A 24069-nucleotide genomic window follows, 5' to 3' on the forward strand; every position below is an offset into this window, starting at 1 on the left:
TTCTTACATTTGGAACAAATAGTTAATAAATTGCCAAAATGATAAGAGCTGAAAATTGGCATACAATCCCTCTTACTAGCAACAATTCCAATCGATTGCATACGTTTAATTATTGTGCAATTGGCATTTTCCGAATGAATTGAATTGACAATAATGAAGCTAGTGAACATTTTGTGGTTATGTTTATTGTCTTTTCAGTAGGCAATGTTTCAATTGTGTTTACGTGGCTGTTGTTAGGCGTGTTCTCTGTGGCATCAGCTGCAATTTCTAACCATTTTCAGAACACTTTTCTGTCATTTCATTGTGTATGTACCAACTTTTAGTTTTTCTGCGGTTTTCACAGAATGTCGTAGTGTGTCTGTCTACCTAAATGTGAGCACACATACATATGTACATACCGACATATGTACACACAGACACATGTGCATTCTATCAAATGCGGTTTTGTCGGCTGGAAATGTTGTCTGTAAACAAGTTTTGTGTAGAAGGAAGATTTTAAAGTGTTGGACCGAAAAATAACCACTCGTACTCATAAACATTTCATAAAAGATGCAATGAGTTGACATTTAAATGTTTCTAATATTAAATTATTTAACATATTCAGTGAATTATGTTGAATTGCTTTGTCAATTTGCATCTTGTCATTTTTACGTTTGAATTTTCTATGAAAAAGTATAAAACGACCCAATACAAACTTAGAAATTTTTCATTCACTCTCGACACAGACATTTCCGGCAAAAGTGTTTCTCCTTATTCTGTGTTGGCTTCTCTTAAATTATTCAAAAACATTTTTTCCGTATTTCTTATGTATTCTTTGGAAAAATGGTTATATGGAAATATGCAAAGTATATGTAACAGTGCCTAAAACATTATTATCAATTTGGAAGAATGTTAAGCTTATTTTAAAACTAATTAAGAATGCAGAATGCAAGAAATATGATTATTTGTTGGTTTACTTCCAATTTTTTCACATTAAAGTGTATAAAATTAGCCGTGTAGAAGATACTACACCATACCATCCAGCCCTTTTGGAGTTGATTTTCTTGCCACGTTTCCATAATTTTCCCTCTTATATTTTGCAAAACCATATGGCAATTGAAATCAAATTTCACTGCACTTGAGGGATTTCTCTCCTGAACCGCATCCCAAGCCACTCACCAAAGACCAAAAACCACCTTCAATGCCTATCCAAACCTTATTGCAGCCCGTTTGGCGTTGACAGTTTGAAAGGCTCAAATGCCACTCGATAGTTGACCCAAAAAAAAAAGAAGAGAAAACGAAGCTTTTTGACAGAGAAAAAAGAAATAGAAAACATGCTGACTGTCACGTACACACAAACACATGCAAGAAAGAAAAGGACAAAAGTGCAGATAGCTAACTCGAATTGAGAATACTCTGCAAGGACAAAAGTTATAACTATCCAATTTAATTTGTTTTATTACAATTTTTTAATGGAAATAATTATTGTCGTTGGGGAATGCAATTTTAGAAACTTATTAAGGACAATGACTATTGTAGTCCAAGTTATCTTACAATTAGATCAACAATTCTTTTCTTTTTCACCCTGCAGGGTCAAAAAAGTTTTCCTTTGTCTATTATCTACCTACATATGTATGTGTGTATCCCCAACAGTGCTACAGGGCATCAAAAGAGTCAAGGAAGAAAAAAAATACTTTTCTTTTTTTTTTGAATTTTTTCCTCTGTTTCTTGTTTGTCATTCTGTAGTTCTGCAGTGGATGTAGCTGTCAAAAATGAAGAGAGAGTGGTAGATGGAACAAAACATATATCAACTGTTTTTCAGTGTGACTTTTTTATGTGACATTGCTTACCTTTTTGGCAACATTGAAACACAAAACGTATATAAACAAAAACTAAGAAGCCAAAATGATTTACGATTGAAATGCGCAGTGTTTAACAAAACATTCTTGTGTCATTTTTCAACTAACGAGCAGACAACATGTCGTATGAGTTATGACTTTGTATTGTGTTCTTATGTATATGTATTCATTGGCAATTAAAAGTCTAATTTAAAAGTGTTGCAAACTCCCAAAAAATAATATGAGGTCAAGTAATTTTTATTGGTTACATAAATAACCAACGAAATGACTACTCTTCCTAGCTGAAATTAGTTTCTTAACTTTTCCGCAGCACAAAACACAACTTGCTTTTGCCTTCATTCTCAAACTCTTTGGTCCTTTCTGTCTATTTGATATGCTTGCCGCATTGCAAAATGCAGTTCGCATAGTTCACATGGAACTTTTCTTTCACGTTTTTTGGCAACAGAAAAATGGAACGTAATGGAAAACTTTCTCAACCACAAGCAAAGAAAGCTTTCAACTATAAGTAAGAAGACGTTCTACGCGTTAAGCAAACAGATGAAACGATAAGTGTTAATTGCATTAAAATTCTGAAAGATTTCACATATGCTGGAGGGCAAACAAAATACCATAATTTACCTTTTGCCAGAAGGCACAAAGTCAGAGATGAGAGAAAGAGGACAGAAAATAGCCTTTACAAATTTAGCATTAAATTTTTGCTTTTAGGTCGAAGGACAATGTTTTCCTCTATGTGCAGGATGTACAGGATGTGGATGTGTGGCTGCCTTAGTGCATGTTCAAGCAGAAACACAAAGTTACACACACAGAGAGAGACGCAGAGAGACAAACCGTCAAACGGGTTTCCACTTTCTTTGCTTTGCTTTTTGCAATGTGCCCTCTTTCCCCCACTTTGTCTCTGTTTTTTATGCTCGAACGTCTCTGTTCCTCTTGCTTTCCCTTTATCGCATCCTCAATTATGCAGCTTGAATGAAACTACACACATGTATGTACATATCTCTCTGTGTGTGTGTGTAAAAGAATGTAACTACATTCATGAACAAAGAATGAAGGTCGTTTAAGTAGCTCTCAAAAGTATGCTACATTTATTTGATGTCAAACTTAATGTAAATTTATATACATGCTTCTTACATAGATATTTGTATACTTGTGTACCCAAATGCTAGAAACCCATATGGATCTTTATGCCCTTGCCAAAATGTATAAACTGTACATAAACCTAAATTAAATAGCAAGTAGATCGCTTGATAAAATGCATTTTTAAAGTTTGTTAACTTAAAGGTGACGAAAAAGTGGTTAAAAATTCTTATGAAGCTTGAAGAAATTGACCAAAGTAGGTAGGGAAACCACAGGCCTCAAATAGCTCTCAATCTCGATGGGAGTCTACTTCTTTAAAATTCTATAATCTCAGTTTTTGGACTCTTGACATTTCACTCCCAACAAAAACTTTCAACTTCTGTTTTCCATCTTTATAGGTACATAAATTCAAACTGTACCCAGAAGGTTCCAAAATTTTCAACCATACATGGCAAACTCCTGTTTCGAAATGATAAGCAAAAAGACTTAGAGTGAAATCTTTCGAGAGCGGTCTACAACTTTTCAGGTGTTTTCAGTGAGGTCAGAGGTCAAGGCAGTTATAGTCGCTTGCCAAGGATGCCAGAATTGAAATAGAAAACAAACTTTAACCAAGAAGATATCGCAAATCAGCTTTACATATTCATGACCAAAATATACATGAGGGTTTTTTAAAACGTTTTGCATGTAAATGAAATATGCAATAAAGTTAGTTGTGTTTTTCCCATGCATTCTACTTTACTACAGACGTCTAGAGTTGACTGGCCTTTCCCACTCTTCATATCCATTCACCACACACACAAAAAAACGCAAGAATAATTTACAACCAAGGAGTATTTAATGCGACCAAGACATGTCAGCAGCACCTGAGTGTTGAGTATTCACAACATTCATTTATATATGCATATATGTGTATACAAAAACAATGTCACGCTGGCAAACGGGTCGGAAAATTAGGATGTGGGTGAAAAAGATGAGCAAATGATGGCAAGAAACACATACACACACACACACACAGAGAGAGAGAGAGAGTGTGCAAGTCATTAAGTGAGCTTGTTTTGTGCTGATTTCTTTTTTCTTCTCTTTCCCGGGAAGGCGGCCATAAAAATGCTAAGGCCTCACATGCACACACATAATTATAATGAGCATTAAAACGGACGCCTGTGGCCTAACAGAGAGTTGTCTTCTAACCCAACACGAAGGCTTCTTTTCGCCTACTAACCCCTCATTTCACCTTTCGCTTTGTTAATGGTCGCCCAAACAACAGCAACTGGTGAGAAATTGTTATAATAAAATTTAGTCTTTGGCTCAAACTAACTAAATGCCTGTGCCAAGTCCCCAAATGCAAATTCATTTTGTTGCTTCCGGTAGGAACAAACATTCCCGACAAGCAAAACAATAGAAAGCCATTTCTTACCTATACTCTACAAATGATAATTTTCGTCATTATGCATTTGTGAATCAATTTGCAATAAACTTGCAAAATTATAACAATTTATTCAAGTTCTTATTAGTATCTCAAATAGAAATCATGAAAACTTATTTGCCTCTCTTGAGTAGCAAATAATCGTCTATTAATAATTGTGTTTTATAATTGTCACATTCATCAATAAAGGCTTATAATAATATGCAATGAAAACTTGAACATTTCATTCAGCGCCTTTATTTTAATAATATTATTATGGTAAGTTACTAGCTCGTGTCTCTAAATATATACTTTCTGATTCGAAAAGGCATAGATTCTAGAAAATATAAGACAGTTTTTTGTTCTCAATATTAATTAATCTCAATTTTAAATTCTCAGAAATCTGCAGTGATTTACTGTCAAGTTTTAACAAGCATTTTACTTTTAATTATGGGGTTTTTTGTTGTAAACAAAACTTTTTATTTCAAATAACATTGTGTTAGGGTGTCATAGTTTCGCTTAGCTCGAAAGCAAATGGAAAAGAAGACCTCATTCTGTTCTGTTTTTAAGCTCTACATTGTTATAAACAAAACAAAGTCAAACTGTAAAACCACACACACACACAAACACACACACACACACACAAACATCTACTCCTTCTTTTGAGTCTCTTTATTTTCGCTTTTCTATGTATTTCCGTAATTTAAGACCGTTTGCGTCGTTTTTATTTGCGCCTTCAGCGCGTTCATATATTTTATACTTGGCTTTCGGGAGTTTGGGGTTTCGGGGCATCGCGTGCAGTGTAAACAGTTGGTTAGAATTGCGGGTTACCCGGTCCCTCCATCCAATAGTTGTTGCTTTTATTGTTAGTGCGGTTTTCCACTATGCTTTTCCATTACAAGTGCTTTTTATAGGTACATATATAAATTGGGTTAGTAGTTGGGTTCCTTTTCTTTCTACTTCTTGTTCTAGTTTCCATTCATTCCCATTACTAAATATAGCATACTTTTGGGGAAATTGAAAGGGGCTTCGAGTTATTATGGGAAATATTCAATTTCGCAATCCTTTAATCCTAAAAACTTTTATCTCATTTATTCAATGATTATATAAATGATTTGATGTGACCGTTAAATGTGCAGTAAGTTAAATTATATTCTGTGTGTGTGTGCATGTAACGAAAGGTGTAACCGGCCATATAACCACATGATGATATTACCGGCACTCCGCCACTCTCTCTCTCTCTCTCTCCCTTTTAGCCCTTTGAGTACTTTACGAGTATGTGTTTGTAATTGAAAATTAAGCGCCTGTCATCGGGGGGCAAGGCTACGGTTGCCAACAGTGCAACGAAATGATGACGTGCAGGATGTGGGTATGTTTGTGTGTGTGTGTGAACGAAGTGGACAAAAAGGGGGCGGTGGGAGTGTGTGGAGTGAAACTAGTCGTTGGCTATGCTGGTCAGGTGATTCGTATTCCCCCATTTCGATTTGCTGTTGCACTGGAAAATTGCCAAGCTAAACCAAGCGATGCACTTAAATCCGAACAAAGTTGAGTCCTATATGTGGGTGTGGGAGTGTATAGGTGTGTTTATGTGTGTGTACGTGGGTTCCTATCTGTATTTGTGTCTGTACTGTCATGTGCGGTTAATTTGTTTCAAATCGGCTTTACGAAGCATTCACTCTGAATGCCTCTATATGGAACTTGGATTATGGGCTCTTGCCATGTTGGGTGATTAGTTTCGAGCCATTTCAAGAAGACTTAAGACACAATTGCAAATGAGTATTGTGATCTTTAAAGTGAATGAAAAAGGATTCAGTAAAAATTGAAAGTTAGACTCGTTGGTTTCGATTAAACTAGTTGGAAATCACAACTAGATATTGTAAAGAATTAAAGGAATAAGGAACCACAGTCTAACCTGAATTCTAGCGCGGATAACGTTTGGCTTCACAACCATTTATCGCTCCAAAATAATCAAACAAAACTTATCTAATCTGCAACTCAGCGCTTTTTGTTTTTACCTGAATAAAAAATTCAATTATTATCTCCCACTTTTATGAGCCAACGAGCAAAGTAAAAAAAAAAAACAGATAGTTTTTTCCACATTTTCGTGAATATCAAAGTTTTTATGGCTGCCCCATGGCCACCTCACCTAGGTGTGGATTTATTTTTTTTTGATTTCATTTTATATGCTGATTGCGCTTTTACCATCACGAGCTGTGTGTCTGTGTGTGTGTATGTAACAAATTAATTTAAATTGATGCCATAAAAAAATATATTAATATTTAATTGAGATTTTGTGGTGCGGCCTCGTCAATCGAAAATTATTTTATAATTTTATAATGGAATTTTTTGGTTTCGTGCTTTTTGAAATTATTAAAGGACTTTTAATTGATCTAGAAATCAGAATCCTTACATCTTCACTCAGGGAAAATATAGATATAAAGTTTTAGCCATATTCGCTTAACATCTATAACGTTGTCGACCTTGCTTTTAAAACACAAGGACTAAAAAGATTTTATTTCGATTCAAGTGGATTCCGAAAACACGTTAAAGAGGCAAGATTTCTATCCACAAGGACTACTTACATTTGTAGGTAACGAATAGGTAAACGAATATTCAAGAAACAAAGCAAGTCATCCAATTCGATTTACTCATTGCTGAAAAAACACTTTTCGTATTCGACAATTTGTAAAATGCTAATCTATGCCATTAGGCAAAACATTTTATAGCCTTGGGGCATAACGATAAGAACATCGCTCTGACTTTATTTTTTTTTTTATCGCTGCGCCCATTTTATTTATGCAGCAGGCTGCAACACTTTTTAACTCCACAAGAAAAATGTTTTCTAACCGGCTAAAATACACACACAAATACACTCACAATGTCTGCACTTATGACTGGTCTATACATAAGTGAGCAACTTTGGGTTCATATAGCTTGCCTTTTTGGGGTTTTTTTTTTTTTTTTGGTTTTTGGCACATTTGCCTCTCTCATGTCGCACTTAATTAAATTAGGAGGCAAAATCTCAACAACAGACAACCACTAAAATTGCTGCAGTAGACAATGGGGTGCCAAAAAAAAAAAACAAATACATATACTTTGGCCAAATGTTGAAAGTATAGACAAAAAGTCATTAGTTTTGATGATAATGACATATTTATAATCAAAATTATCTTAAATATGTTTAGAAACGTTTTACTATACTGTGGGAAAAAGAATATTGTTAAATGATGGAAGTACATTATTATTTGTTTAAATTTAATTATCAAAGCTCCCTTTTGCGCCTGTTCTTTCTATTTTCTTTCTTGTAAGATATTGATTAGTTTTCATTAAGTTTTTTATACAACTTTTCGAAAAATTAGTGTTAATATTTTCTGTAAAAAGACATAAAGCTCTTATTTTCATCTTCCGCTTTTAGGCTGAGTTCTAAATTTTTCACATCAACAACTTAACTTAACAGCTTACAACTTAAATATGGCTAAAATTTTGTATCCTTGAAAATTCTAAAAGTAGTTAGGCAATATAGTGAAAGAGCATTCCCAAAGCAGATAATAGAGTAGATTAAGTTTTTTGTTTGGCTTTCAAATTATAGACATTCATCAATTATCCGATTGAGTTTTTTTGGTTTAATTTAGTTACCATCAATCAAAGAAGTAACTAATCAACATGACCTTGAACTCTGCCTTTGTCTTTTTCGCTACCAATCTCGCTGGTCTGGTACTCTGACTAGATAGACTAAAACTACCAAATGATAAAATGATAATTTGTCACTAGCAGCTGCTGCTGATGCTCCTTCTGCGCCTAAATAAACACTATCAACTTTATACAACGGTCGTTCTCCACACAAATGTGTGTATGCTTGTATGTGTTCGTATGTGTGTGAGCCCGAGACCAAAAATTTTGCAGCCAGTTTGACATTTTGACAACATTGTCGTGGTTGGGCTCGGGGGTAGGCAATGCACCAAATGGCAACCAACTGCAACCTAAGGCTTTCTTCTCATCGCCCATTCCTCACCACGACCACGCCTCTTTTGTGTGTGAGTGTATGTGTGCATTGACGTGTGCTCGTGTCGTGGCCATGAATATTTAATGAAATTAGCTTAAGAATCTTACAACAGGCTGCGGTTTCGGTCCATACCTAGTCCAGTACATAGGTAGGTAGGTAGGCGAAAGTCACGTATATTTTGTGCCAACCCCACACGTGTTTACTTTGGAATTTCAAATTAAACGAAATATATCGTGTGCAGCCTGCACAAATATTCATGTACGGGAAGAGACGGATCCTTGGTAATATATAACTTAGTTTCACCGCGATATGAATGACATTAAATAGCTAGCTACTTAGTATGAATGAAGTGCGGAATTCAAACTCGAGTTTGATTTTCACCCTGACCAGAAAGTTAATATCATATTCGATTCAATTCAATACCGTTCATGGGAAAATTATGATAATCAGTGTTGGAGTATGACTATTTGTTTAGTTGACAAAATTTTGGTATTAGGTAATCGATATGTATCCTATTGATGATGTATTTGAGCCACGGTTAATTAACATTTTCACAATAATGCATACATGTTTTCATTCGTAATCAAAGACCGCAAAATATAGCATTGCATTTGTGATATTTGTCATACATACATATTGTATATGAACATTCATGTTTCAATGGATATTTGTATCCATTTCTGCATATGCAGATGCATGAATGCATATAGAAATTGCAATGTTACCCATAAATTTTCATGGACCCAAAACGCGGCCATAAATTATGATGAAAGGGGGAAGGGGTTCGGTTGTTGCGGTGCAGGCTCAATGGAGGCAATATGCAAACACATTTCAGTGCGTTCAGTCAATACAGAAAATAAATCACAAAATGGCGAACCAAGAATGATTCTCTCTCTTGCTCTGGACACCATATTGAAACAGATGTTGCAGCCGAAAAGTATGCAAACCAAAAAAAGAAAATTGAAATGGGGAAAACTAATTTTCCTAAGATTGCATCGCCCATGCTGTGCAACAAGCACAGTCAGTGGAATATTGTTAGTTGTGCTTGTTATCCTTGCACTCGACAAGTAGGCAGGCCGCGGCATTCAGCTCCTGCGGTTGACACAAACAACAACAGCAGAATAATAATAAAAGCCTCCTCCAAAATCCGACACAATTGCGCAATGAAGAATGAATTTCTGTAAAATGAAGGTCTTCAAGGATGTTCGTAAGGATGCATTTATGAGCCTGTAGTCTGAGATCCACTCTCTGTGTGTACTTGCATTACATTGTAGACATGACAAACACTAAATGTTGGTAAAGTTTATTTATCACTTCACCAAGTAAACAACTCGAATATATATACATCTCTAGGAAAAATGTCTACCACATTGTGGCTAATAAATATTTATGACACTTGAAATCTATTCCAATCTACATGTACGAAAGATATCAAAAAATTGACAATTCATTTTGAAGCTCTCCATGACTAAAGGTAATGGACATGTCATTTCTTAGCAAGGACAAAGCAAACACTTCAACAAATGTTTTATTATGGTTTAATTTCCTTCATTTCATTACATGAAGGTTTCTTTTACTCAATCTTTTTGTTATTACAAGCTTGTTATTTATATAAAAACTACTTTTTCCTCCTTTTAAATGTGGAATTTTCACCATAAAGAATCGGGAAATCCTTCAAAAACCCTCAGTCAACCGTATACTTTAAGAAAAAAAACCTTTTATTCAGAATGACAAGAGAAAAAGGCAATTTATCACGTCAATGCAGCAACTGAAATACATTGAACAGACACGCGACTGACTGACATAGAAAATTTCCTTTACTCGGCCAATACATTCTCAATCTCTCCCGCGCACAACGAGTTTGGGGTCATAAAAAATGTATTACCAAATTTGCTTGAGCACAGTAAAAAAAGAAGAAGAAATAACCGCGCATCTCACACACCCCAAAAAATGAAAGAAAAATATAGCATACTTTTACAGTGCACAGTGTCACAATATTCCCTAAATTGTCGTCGGAAATCAAATTTAAAAAACAGGTTAAAAGAATTTCTCAGGGAAAATAAACCATGAGATAAAATTGACAAGAATTTCTATATTTTATGTTTATTTTGAATCGTGACTTTGAATTTTGTCATCCATATTAGTGTAACGGTTAAAATCAAATATATATAGGCTAAAACTACTTATACGAGAATATAATTATGGTTTGTTAATATTTGAAATGGTGTTAGTATTTTAGTTAAGATTGTTAAGTTTCCAACTCAAAATTGGCTTCTACATTTTTGTCATCAGGTTCAATGATATGTTACACTGTGCACACAATGTACTGAAAAAATTGTTTTCTGGTGTGCACTTTGCTCCTGATTGAGACTCTAGATTGATTGATTGCATTCTTTCTTAATTTTGGTTTTTCATTAAGTTAAGTGAGGAAAATAATCTCTGAAATAAGTTATATATGTACATATGTACATATATTAAGTATGAAGGTGTATTAAATTTCAAACAAAACGTTTGAATGATAAGCCATTTGTAATGTGACCTTTTTTTAGTTCCCACCACTTCTTTTTAGAAATATCTATCCTGGATCTACAAAGATTTTCCAAATTGACTTATTAAAGTCAAGTTCCAATCCAAATTTATTTTGCGTTTAATAGAAAAAGTGTCCATACAGATACGAATTTAAAGTGGCTTCTAATTTTCTATCTTTCATTTGATATTTCCATGAAATGAATATTAAATGTCTTAAATTAGCTTGAAATTGTCTCGCTTAACATATAAACCATCACCACACAGTAAATTCCTTTTGACCAGCTGTTTTTAGTTGATGGATTTTTAAACTTTATTTTTGTTTTGATAACATTGAAATGCAAATTGAATTCGCAGTACAGTTATAGAAAAAAAGTGAACCAACGCAATGTTTTTTTTTCAGAAATCACACATAATAAAAAATTTGATGCAAAAACAACATTTATCAGTATTTTTTCTGAGAAAGGGTTCTTTTTTTTGTCTACGAAATTATTAAATGCAATTTTGCAGCAATTGTTGGTAAAAATCAACAAAAAACCAGAGGGCCGGGGCTAACTTCGACCGCGTCAAAGTTTGTATACCCTTGCAACTTTTTTGGTAACTCTTTCCTTACCTATTAGCCATCAATGTGGAAGAACGTTTTATCTAAAAAGGCTTAAGCTTGAGAAAGAAAGGCCTACAATCATAGGAAATAACGAAGATATTGATCAAAGTCACTGTTTCCCACCGATCGTTCCTATGGGAGCTATATGATATGGTCACCCGATCTTTATCAAATTCGGCACAGTCATTAACAGATATATTAAATTAAGAAATGTTTAATTTGAAAGCAATCGCGTTAAAAGTAACGAAGTTATTTACAAAAGTCACTGTTTTCGACCAATCGTTCCTATGGGAGCTATATGATATAGTCACCTGATCTTGATCAAATTTGGCATAGTCGCTTATAGGCGTAGTAAACTCTCTAATATTAAGTTTCACGACAATAGCTCAGAAAATAACGAAGGTATTGAGAAAGTCACTGTTCGTGACTTGGCCGTTTGTATGGGAGCTATATTATATAGTCACCCGATCTTGATCAAATTTGGCATAGTCGCTTATAGGCGTAGTAAACTCTCTAATATTTAGTTTCACGACAATAGCTCAGAAAATAACGAAGTTATTGAGAAAGTCACTGTTTGTGACTTGGCCGTTTGTATGGGAGCTATATGATATAGTGGTCCGATCCGGCTGAATCCGAGATATACAACGCCTGCAGTATATACAAGCCTACGTGCAAAATTTCAGCTCTGTAGCTCTTACGGTCTAGGAGGAGTTTGCGTTGATCCAGACGGACGGACGGACGGACGGACGGACGGACGGACGGACGGACGGACGGACATGGCTAGTTGAACTCGTCTCGTCGTGCTGATCAAGAATATATATACTTTGTATGGTCGGAGATGCTTCGTTCTATGCGTTGCACACTTCTGACCAAAATTAATATACCCTTTTTGCAAGGGTATAAAAAGTGGTTTCTTTTTTTAAATGTACATATGAATGTATGTGTGTGTCAAAATCTCCCTAGAGATTTTTTACCCAAAAAGTACCTACACATTTCGCTTTATTTGAATAAAGGAAATGATTTTGAACCGTTTTCGAAGATTCGAACTTACACCATAATACGACTGATAAAGGAATCATATGGAATACGGAACATAGATAAAGTCCTCTCGGCCTTGAAGACCCACCGAATGCAGAGTTCCAAAATAAATAAAGGATACTAGGAACTACTAAATCCAATAATTATGTAAATAAAATGGGCATAATAAATGCGCATTACTTCTATATGAATAAAAATTCTGTAAGGATTCTTTTCAAACGATAAAATTTTGGACGAATAATTTTTAAATTCAGATATTTAATGCAATTTTTTATTTGGAATATTGATTGAAATCCAACATTTTTATATACATATGTTATCATGATTCCTTATTTAAGTAGTTAACTAATTTAAAAACAGAAATTTCAAGCTTTTTTGACTATCGCTCAAAAAAGTTTTTTAAATCTCATGTACTAAACCGGGTAAGAAAAAAACAGTCTAGTATAGAACATCACCTGAAGGACTAAGACTCCAATAATTTTGGATTAAATTACCTGACTAACCTCAGTAAATTTTCCAAAAATTAAAAACATTAGAAGTTTTAAGAATTTAAAGTTAAAATTTTTACTTTTTTCTTAGTCCTAAAGGAAAATCCAATTCTATTATAAATATTTCTCTATACTTAATTTAACATAAAACAAAACCAAAGAGCACAAAATTCCCAAAAAAAAAATAATAATATTGGAATGAAGATTTTTCCTATTTTTGTGCTTATTTCCAGTAAGCAAGTAAAAACAATCCCATTTTTTTATGAGCGTAAAACTATAAAAAACAAACACAACAAGCAAATACGCAAACAGAAAAAATTGAGTTAACCAAGTTTACTTCAACCCACCAACCCCGAGCCATCAATACTCCAATCCACTCCACTTCACTTGGACCCCCTTCATCGCAGACGTTCTAAGCAATTTTACACATCATAAAATTGCAAGGATTTGAAAATCTTCATCGGAAATCAATGCGAGACGACGCATAAAAAGCAACAAACATGCATAATTTATACATATACACACACATATATACATACATATGTATGTATGTGAGACGAACATTGGTTAAGGGGGAGAGAAAAGCAAAGGAAATCAAGTGGGGAATAAAGACAAAACTCCACCCCAAATGTCCAACTGTCCCCCTCCTTCTTACCTATGCACGAGCAAAATAAAATAAAAACCAAATTGACAAACATTTCGAGAAAGAGAGAGGGAGAGAGACAGAGTGAGTAAAATTGCCAACTGAAGGGGAGCGCATTGGGCGGTTTCTGCTTCTGCTGACTAAACATATAAATAAATAATTTACTAATAAAATTAAGAAGCTAAGCTTTTTAGCTTCACTTTTCGACTTTATCACTTACCTTGGCCATGGTTGATAGATAAGAGAAATACACACAAAACTTTAGGCGCTTGAATTAAATTTGTAACCTTATTTCGTTTTCAATTACGACTTCTTAATTTTTCCTTTTTTCTTGGTTTGCTTATTGCAAATTGTAACGGTAAAATCGAAAAAGACACACATACACAGTTATATGCTCATCCACACACACAAACACACACGAAGACGCGCACGCACACACACACACACACAAAAGTTAAACGGACTTCTTATGATGGAGCCAGGCAGCCGAATAGAAAATTTATGTTTTATAATTTTTGTAACTTTTCTTTGGAATTTAGTTAATATTTTTTATTTTATTGATTTTAACTTTTTCTTTTTCTTATTTGTTGGTTTTTTTTTTTTTTTTGGCGCGTTTTGCCTTTAATTTTTTAACTTATACAAACATTTTTTGCCTTTTGCGGAAGCGCAGACACGACCTATCAAAAAAACAATTCGCCCGAAACTAACTGTAAATTTACAGCAACAAAAAAACAACAACATGGCGAAATCAATTCGCTCGGCGCACCGAATTCGCCCAAGCCGTAAAAAATATGAATATCGAACAATTGATGCCAACGCCGAACCGATGAGGCCTGCTGCAACATGTTCGCACAGGTGACGAGGGAATAGTGCTAAGGGTGCGAGTAATAGTCCTAAGGGTGCGAGTAATAGTGCTAAGGGTGCGAGTAATAAGAAAGGTGTGAAAACAAACTAAGCCAGCGAATTTACCGAAAAGGTTTGAATCTAAAATATTTCTAACCAATTTATGTTATTTATTTTTACATTTGAATGGGATTAATTTTGTAATTTTGGTACTATTAATTAATTTACACATAAGATAATATTGATTATTTGTTTGTTTTGGGCTTAGCAACCTTAAATGACAAGATTTTTCTATTGAAGTGTCCTGCAATCAGGATTCTTATGGGTCTGAATACTCCCTTCAAAGGTCTTTCTTCAGGATTATCATCCCTATATTCAAACACTTCGATTGATAATATCTATTACGAAGTTACTCTCACCAGCTGAAATTTATTTAGAGGGTTTTGCTTACAGATGAAAATTATTATTGTAGTTAGTATTGTAGTCATAAGGATCCAAGTCCTGTAAAAACTGCAAGGCGACAAGATCTTCTCCGAATTATCGATTATTTCTTCATGGACTTTATATACTTGGGACAATAGCACTTTTTGTTTTTCTTGAATTTCAGAACAGTTGAATGTTGGCTTATTGCATCCTCCTCTTCTTCGGATTTGTTTGACTCTTTGTATTGCTCAGGATTGGCCTTTTCGCTACATTTCGATGCCATGAATTCGAAAAAGTCAATATTACGTACATGATAATGATAGTGTTCTTTGAATTGAAAATAGTTCGGATAGACTTTATGCTTCAACATGGCCATATATAGACTAAGACGCTGCTGTTCGAGAAAACGACGACGACTCTGCTCCAGATGATGACTACGCCAGCTGCGCTTACTGATCTCCTGCTGAACCAAAAGCCGCAAACGTGGATATATATGAAAGAGGACGGCCCTTAAAAGAACACACAGATTAAGAGATGTTATTGAATTAAGAAATAATACAACGACTCACTCATTAAAACGATATTTCAGTTTACGAAACTTGATCTTATCAAAGGGATCTATAAATTTATGTATACGATCTATACTCGCCAATTGCTTGGGTATTTCTACATAGATTCTGAAATATGAAGGAATATAAGTTTCACTCTACCTAATGCATAAGAAAATTGTTTACTTAGTGCTTAAGACCAAGGGAAAATCGACTTTATTGGTGGTCTTTTTGTAGAGTGGAAAACGTGGAAATTTCAACATATCCTTGTCATACCAATCAAAATCATTTCTCATGCGATTATGCACCGTTTCCAGTCGTTCCACATCAATAAAATAATTGCCAGCACAAAAATTGTAATTACCCAACGGGGGAATCGATTTCATTAATTCGAAACCTATTATGTGAGCAATTGAGTAGTTACTTGTTTTCCCCAGTAATGTTCATTACTTACCTTTCTTATGGCAATCAATGCCAGTGGCTTCTAGGAAATGCACTGTCTGCCATTTGGGACAAAAACAGTTAATAAAACTATTTAATTCCTCAACCCAATTGCGAAAAGTAGTCGAAAGACTTTGAGAAAAGTTCAACTTTAATTCTATTGAGTCGCTGCATTTGAAAGAAGTTTTAGCTAGTTAGTTAAAAGAGTTGCTTAGTTCTCTTAGTGTAAGGACTTACTTTACTAGAATCGTATTTCCATCGCAACCAAATTTACGCAATTCAGTATTGATTGAAACACAATCCTTATTCATTATTAAATGCATGTTATCACCATCAATTTGATATACAGTCATCTCTGTCAAGTTTTCCGCTGTTTCCATTTTACTTTTACGACTTTGCATACTGAGTTTTCTAGGTTTTGTCCACTCATCGGCATCGGCTTCCGAGGATAAACGTTCCGGCTCTTGGGCGCTTAAACGTTCCGGCTCTTGGGCGTTTAATGGAACTTCGTCAATCGATTTCCTTGTTACGCGATCCTTGTAAATACGCATTTGAAGATTATCGGGGATATTCACTGTCGTCTCAACCTTCAAATCGTTTTCATTAGTGTGTGTGAATATGAATTGTATTCCAGCATAGATGCGATGTTTCATGTCATAATTATTGGGCATATACGTAATATAGAGTGCATCCCTGTCTATATCCTCTTCAATTTCAGTATCTTCACTCACATATGGACTCACTTTTTGAAAACTGTTTGAAGTTGTTTCATTAATGTTAAGGTTATTGGATTGTTCCACTTCGAGGTTGGTATTACTAACTATTTTACTGGGCACATTTATATACATTATGTTCTAAAGAAAAAACAAAACGAATAAATATATTTTATAAGATTGATTTGTGTTTTTAGGGGTACCCACCGAGAATAACGATGAACTAGATTTTCTTTGAAGAGAACCATGCGAACTACTCGAAGTGATTTCGCGATCTATTTCATCAACTAAAATTCCCTTGTCCAAGCCTTCCTCAAGACGTGTGTTAATGACAGAGCCATCGCTATGATAGCATCTCATTTCATTTGCAGTCCATATTATTTTTACGCCATCATCTCGCATGGCGTAGCTCTCATTGGCACAATAATCATGCCACTCGGAATTATGAAAGGGTTTGCCACACCAAATTTTGCCATCGTCCTGCAGGTGCACAACACTGCCCTGCGCTGTGATAATTTTTAAATGTCTATACGACAAACCGTAAACATCCTTCATGGAATTAAGAAACTTTAGCTCACACTCGATGCTCTTCAAGAGAGCTTGAGCCTTTTGATTTTTGGATTCCCGTGATCGTCTTGCTGCCGCTGTCTTCGATGTAATACTCTGAGTTGAACGAGCTTCGATTCCAGTTAAGTCTGTGCCACCCGAATTTCGATTAGTTTGATTTCGCCCTGTCCGACGTTTTTTTGTCTTTTTCTCCGTTGAGATAGGCTTGTAGCTGCTATAGGTACTATATGTGGAGCAGGCATTACCGTTTTCGATGCTATTCTCCTCGACCTCTTCATTAGAATCGCCATCGAGATAATTATAGAGATAATAAACCTCGCCATTATAGCGCATAATCAGGGTAAGATCGGCATTGCTATAGAAAACTATAATGCAACCATGTGGAGTACAAATACGACGGGATTCATCCATTTCACTCTCCGGTACGGACCACATGTGCTCCGTGTAAGTGTCATGACAATGGACACTCAGACCATTGGGATAGTTTATAACTGCTTTAGAGCACTCTTCGCCATTGGCCAAGACACGCAAATTGATGCCTTGTGGGGTTGTTATGCGAACATTATCCGAAGTTTGTCCCACGTTGTCAGGCGATGCATTAAAATGAACTGTCTGTTTGTTCACCTGAAACGTGAGGAATTTGTTCATCTGACGGAAATTCCATTTCTCTTCGTACAAGCTTATGCCGCCCTCGTGAAAGAAATAATTTGAGGTCTTGCCTTTGATGGTCTGACGAGTGTCATCTAGATTGTAGCCCTTTAACATGGGGTGATCAGGTCCCAGACCAATGTAGGTGTGGCGTCTTGTTTCTCCCTTGCCCATGCTACGAGTTGCAGAATCATTTACCACTAGGCTACCCTTCGATTGCTTGTTGTGGAGTTTTATTTCACTATCAGGCGTATGATTTTTTCGTATCGTTTTACCCTTGGGATGCTGTGGCTCTTGCTCCTTTTGTTCCTTTTGCTCCTTTTGCAGTTGGGCCATCTTTTGGGCCTTCAGTGACTGAGGTCGTATAAAGATGCTGGGATCTAAGCTTATATTTTGGCCATCTTTGAGACGATATTGCATGGGTTCATGATCCACATTGCCGGTTATTGTTGCCACACTCATGAGATCAAGCGTTTCCGATCTCTCATCCAGGGTCTCTTCAAACATTTTGGGAGTGACCAGCTCTTGTAAAAATTGCTCCATTTCAAAGAGCGTAAAGTCACGAAAGCACAGTCGTGTGGGTATATAATGTTGCTTCTGGTTCTCAATCACCGCATTCAAAGCTCTTCGAAATGTATATAGCTTAACCGATGGATAAATCTCCCTAACGGTAAAGTCTTCATACTCATTCACTAGTTCAATAATACGTTGATTAACAGCATCGTCGGTTAGATAAAGTTTCGCATATTGGGGTAATTTACTGGGATCTGTATCAGCATTAAATGATTTATATGGCATGCTATCTATTATATAGCCTGTATTAAAGTAACGCCGCAGTAGATTGTATTCCAAGCAAGCGTGATATATATTCTTCATAAATGACTGATCCATATACGAGACAAGACTGGTGAGCAGGGTATTCGATTGTTCCACAAATAAACGTTCGTTCTTCACCAATTTAACAATGCTCTTGAAGGCATTCGCATAAACCTTGATCTTATCGAGAATTTTCACCTGTATTGCTGGCGAAGGATTTGCAAGCAGTAGGACCTCCACTTCGGATAACAATTCTCGGGGATTACCGAACGTACTCATCAGGGACTCCAGGTACAAATAAACTGTGCCCTCATCTGCGCATGAAGCTGGCATTTGGGTTTTAAGATAATGTCCCTGGATACTCAACGATTCGACCATATGAAAAGTATCCTGCATATTCTCAGCTGGATCCATTCTCACATCGGTCTCTTGGTAGGGTGCGACATAATAGTCCAAATATTGTTGACGCAATGTTTCCACATCATAGATATACCAACTTAATTGATCAAATACCTCATTCGAATATTTAGTGGCCAGGCACATGGACATTTGGGGTAACTGTTGTTGAAATATCCCCACAGGCTTAGTCGCCGTCCGTTTGCGTAGAGAGTGTATATCATGTTGGATTTTCTCAATTGTCTCCTTCAAGGCCTTCTCACGACGAGGTCGTGGCACTAGCAGGTCATAAGCGCTCTCTTCTGGCAGAAAGTGTACAATGCCTCGCATCGGCTGATTATCTCTAAGTAGTTCCGTGTAAAAGTCGTTTTCGAAATTTCCAACAATCATAATTATTAACTTGGATGATGCAGGATTGTCTTTAATATACTGCAAGCAAATTAAATTTAAATGAAGAATATAAACTTCTTTTGAACCCCCAACTATTTACCAATTTTCTAGCCAAGGGCTCTCCTTTGCCAACTCTATTATGCTCTCTGGCCGTCAAGCTCATACATTCAATCTTTGCCATGGGTGAGGCTTCTGCAGTTTCCTTTCCTAGCTGTCTCCTGGCCGTCTTGGATACTCGGGCTCCAGTTACACTGCCTCCACCACGTTTGGTCTCCGAGCCACCAATTTTGGTCTTTCTCTTTGTCATTTCAGTGAGGCGATTCTTCAAATCGGCAGGCATATTCTTCAGCCAATACTGATAGAGATCGAAATTATTCTCGGCTTCGATCTTGGCAGTCACTGAATCATATTCAGCTAGACATTCTTGAATACGTTGCTTCGTTATGATAAGCGGATCCGTAGGCTTCAATTCCACTAGCATTCGAAAATATACATATTCTCACATAGTAAACTTTGCGTAAAATGATTGTGAGAAAACTTACCTGGTTTCTTGATCTTGGACAAGCGCAAACTTTTGTTATTGTGGGACTGAGCAGATTGTATTTCACTCTCCAAATCAATCACAAACATGGATCGACGCATACCAAGTTTAATTCGATGTATGAACTCATTGCGGACTGCAGTTAGTCCACTGTCATAGAAGTTGATGCAATATACGTGATACGAAGAGCCAATGGCTGGCTCCTGAAGGGAGCGTCTAACACGGCGAGAGGTGCGGTCTGTCTTTTGAATTAAACTCATTTTAAGTTTTTTTTTAGTTATGTAAGGACTTGAATATATATATATGTATACAAATGAAAAACAAAAACTACTTAAATGACATTAAATTCTTCTGGTAACAAATATACTGAGAAACAAAGGAAAGCAAAAGTCCTTTTGTAAAGCTATATGAAAAGTGAGTTAAGAAAAAGTTTTGGCAGAGTCGGGAACCAACTCTCATTATCTATGATTTTTGCGAATTCTTCAAAAACTAAACTGCAAAAAGTTTAAAATATTAATCGTTAGATCTTTCGCCTCATTGGGAAATGGGGTCTGATTTCAAAAAGACCTCATAACTACATGTATCCTTTCTTAACGTAGAGCAATTGCTCCTGTATAGCAACATCTCAGTACTTTAAGAGGTAAACTCTCCTCCTTGAGAAAGAAAATTACCTTCTTTTCTTTGAAGATTAGCCCCTGAGACTTGAGTGTGATTCAAAATTTTTAAGCCAAGATGGCAAGGAAATGGAAAATAGCTTTCTTTACGACCAAAAGACATAAAAAGACAAAAGACTTACAAAGGAAGATATTAGAATGATGACTGATAGATGCTGTAACCTAAAGAAGGAATAGATCATCATTCCACGAAACAAGGACAAGGACGGTCTAAACTCGGCCCTGCTTGTTGTTTTGTTAGGCCACTTTCTAAAGATTTCTCAGGTCTAGATCTTGATTCAAGCTGTTTCAGAATTGTTTCTGCAAACAGTTGAATAAATTTTTAAAGATGATAAACTACATATATAGTAAAGTGAAAAACTGAACAGGTACGAAAGTAAACGTAGAGAAAGTTTGTCTAAGCAAGGGTCCAAGATCTTTTCCTTTACACATTCAAGAAGCTGGAAAGTAATTATTTTTTTTTTGGGAATATTTGGAATATTTACTTCTACCAAAAACTCTCATATCCATATCAAAAATTTGAAAACTTTCCAATTATTTTTGATCTATTTAAAGTGACAAACGAAACGAAATTAAACCGAAGATTATTTTCCGAATTTACAATTTATATTAAGTCCATCTTTATTAGAATAGTAACTCTTAATCATAACATGAATATTACAAAGTAAATGGCCGTTGTGTGTTTTTGTTGTTGTCAGGTATTTACAAATGAAAATTTAAATACTAATATCTACTTAAATCACTGTACAAATAGGAATAAAAGGAGATTCATTTAAAACAAATAGTTTAAGAAACAAAAATTAATTACAAACTTAAAGCCTCTTCAGAGAAACGAAAAATAAATAAAAACTGCATGATAAATAATTAAGATAATAAATTATAAATCAAAAGAAAATAAAATTCGATTTGAAATGCAGTCACTGGCAATTAAGAAAATTTTGCAAAAAAAACTCTAAACCTAAACTTATGTATGGCAGTGTAAAATTAAGTGTACAAAATTGATTACTATAAAATTCGATCACAATACATTTTGGAAAAAGTTTTGGTGTGTGGCGCATAGTCGGAACATTCTCAGTGCTTGGCTCAGTTGTCCTCACTGGAGATGAGACACTCGCTAAGCAAAACATTATGCAGATCATCCATATCGATCCAATCGCGTCTCTCATTGCGTATGGAAACATTGCGAATGCAACCTTTGAAATTCTCACGGGTAAGCAATGAACCACTGGGTGCCATGTCTATGTGTAAGAGATTATGTTACAGTTAAATGATTCCTATATTGTTGAATGGACAACTCACCTGACAGTCCACCGATGAAAAGAGGTGAACGTGTTTGCACTTTGCCTGCATTACGCAGATTACCCGCACTTACTGTGGCTGGCAATTGGTCAATACGTAGCACTAACTGTTCACCATCATAGAGAGCTGATACATTGTGCCATTTGTTGTTACACAGGGCATATTTCTCAGGCAAACTCGACTCCACACGCAAAGGTACTCCATCGCCAATATCGTATGAGAAAACAATCTAAATAAAGAGATTTCGAATTAGTCTCTTGACATGTCATGGCTAACTAGTTGCTTACATTTCCATTATTGAGCTCTAAAGATAACGCTGGAAAGCCATTGGGCTCGGAGACACTTAATAGAATGCCAGCCAGTTCCGATGTGCGAAACTCCATATCTAAATCCAAGTATTTGCCCACATGAAAGTTTTTCTCTGCACAAAATATGGGAAAATTTAGTTTTCAATAAAACATTTCCAAGCAATCACTTACTAAATATGGCATATGCATCGCCCGGGAAATAGCTGCCACGTTCGACGGTGGGAAAACATTGTCCCACATTTGAATGTTTGCCAGGACGTGCCAGATCCTGGGTTATATTATTAATGCTCACACGTCGTATACATCCCTTGAAGGCCTCCAAACGGGCGACTAGTTCGGCGGGCACTTTGACAGGTGCCTGGGGCAGGCCACCGACAAACATTAGCTGGGCGGCTCCAATTTTCTTGGGCACCTTCATTTGGGCCGAAGTCTTTTGATCCGTGCGTCCAATCTCCACAGACATGGTGACCTTGCGTTCATGGCAAGTGATTGTCACATGATGCCATTCACCATCATTAAGCTTGGCCGTCAACTGCAGCTCCTCACGACGACGTCCCCGCACTATGAGCACCAATTGGCCATCTTTCAGCAACAGGGCCACATAGTGTTTGGGCTTCTCCTTGCTGCCAGGAGATAAATATAGCATGCCATTCGGATAGAAAGATCGAAAATCGAATGTGAAATGGAAATTCCTTTGCCAAAAATGTCGTTCTGGGAGTTTTAACTGGGAATAGCTATACAAATCATCGCCAAACTTGAAGGCATTAGGCTCATATGAATAGCTGCCAATCTGCAAGAGAATTATACGTGAATCAATTTCAGTTTTAACTTGGCCCGTGGTTACAAAAGTTACTTAACTCACCCACGACGACTTTGTGTTAGTTCTGAGCTTTTTTTTTTTTGGTTTATTTTTTACATTTTGTTTTTTTTTTTTTTTGCGAGTAAAATAAATTCGTTTGCATTGGTTAAAATGATATTTTTTATTATTATTATTGATGAATAACAATTGAAAGTGTGAAAAATAATTGAGTTAATTATATTATGTATGATACATTTATGAAAGCAAAAACGTACACAAAGCGTTGGATGAAGATGAGTGATCAGATGAACAAAAAGCGAATATATAATGTCTCTTTGATCAGTTGATTGATTGAATTTTTTTTTTAAACTTATGACTAGGTATAAAAAAATGATTGATGTTTAAAAATGTATGTATATATTTACAGGATACGTAAGGCATGTTTGTATATCTAATAGAAATTGTGTGATTATATGTATGTATGTGTAATGTGTATGTATAATTCAGTTACCAACTTAGAGACTAGGTTTATATGGCGGCTTAAAGTTAAATCATGATTCCCCATCATCGGGATGAAGTTTTATTCTTGGTTAAATATTGAGGTTATGTATTTTTTTTTATATATTTTTTGGGGATTTCTTTGTTTTGATGATTGATTGTTTGACTGATTTGATTAATCCACATGTAGAGACCACATAGAGAGTAGCTTAGGTTAGGCGAAATTAGTATACAAAAGAGCTTTCATATTCAGCGCAGCGCTTGAAGCTTTTTATTCTTGTAAATTGCTTAGCAACTAAAATCCTATAAGAACAAAGAAAAACATTTTCATTTTTTTTTCGGTTTCGTATTAAGTTAAGCAGGACAAATTGGCTATTTACATGCAATCAATTTGCATGCCACTAGAAAAAACTAAAAAATCAAATTAAAATGGAAGCTAAATTGATCTTCCAAAGAAATTATGGATCGATGACATTAACGATCGATTTCGAGTAATCGAATGGTTTTAAAACTAGATTCGGGTAGATATCTCTTCAATCATTTCTCATT

At 35.6% G+C, this 24069-nt stretch overlaps 3 protein-coding genes across 4 annotated transcripts in view; all 3 read right to left on the reverse strand.

Annotated features, from left to right (window-relative positions):
- The window catches only part of toc (toucan), a 103635-nt gene extending 89341 nt beyond the window's left edge, over positions 1-14294 (reverse strand). Inside the window, exon 1 of one of the 2 annotated variants that reach the window (XM_068295271.1) lies at positions 13837-14294. In XM_068295271.1, the coding sequence (XP_068151372.1) occupies positions 13837-13845 (9 nt within the window). In that variant the 5' untranslated portion in view covers positions 13846-14294. The remainder of the gene's footprint in view (positions 1-13836) is intronic. The other variant, XM_068295269.1, reaches the window with a different exon arrangement.
- Positions 14295-14868: 574 nt separating this feature from the next.
- Positions 14869-20242, reverse strand: ms(2)34Fe (male sterile (2) 34Fe). The gene is made up of 8 exons (XM_068294874.1): positions 19944-20242; positions 19502-19875; positions 16792-19440; positions 16109-16725; positions 15885-16039; positions 15617-15827; positions 15452-15559; positions 14869-15391 (listed from the first exon to the last, which is right to left on the reverse strand). Exons 1-8 carry the CDS (start codon positions 20200-20202, stop codon positions 15004-15006), a joined length of 4761 nt encoding a protein of 1586 aa, XP_068150975.1. The 5' UTR covers positions 20203-20242; the 3' UTR covers positions 14869-15003.
- Positions 20243-21224: 982 nt separating this feature from the next.
- The window catches only part of wb (wing blister), a 35128-nt gene continuing 32283 nt past the window's right edge, over positions 21225-24069 (reverse strand). The window contains 4 exon segments of the mRNA XM_068294169.1: positions 21225-21854; positions 21916-22144; positions 22203-22336; positions 22395-23013. Of these exon segments, the coding sequence (XP_068150270.1) occupies positions 21700-21854; positions 21916-22144; positions 22203-22336; positions 22395-23013 (1137 nt within the window). The 3' untranslated portion in view covers positions 21225-21699.

The sequence above is a fragment of the Drosophila tropicalis genome, unplaced genomic scaffold (genome assembly GCF_018151085.1).
Source record: "Drosophila tropicalis isolate 14030-0801.00 unplaced genomic scaffold, ASM1815108v1 contig_845, whole genome shotgun sequence".
NCBI lineage: Eukaryota > Metazoa > Arthropoda > Insecta > Diptera > Drosophilidae > Drosophila > Drosophila tropicalis.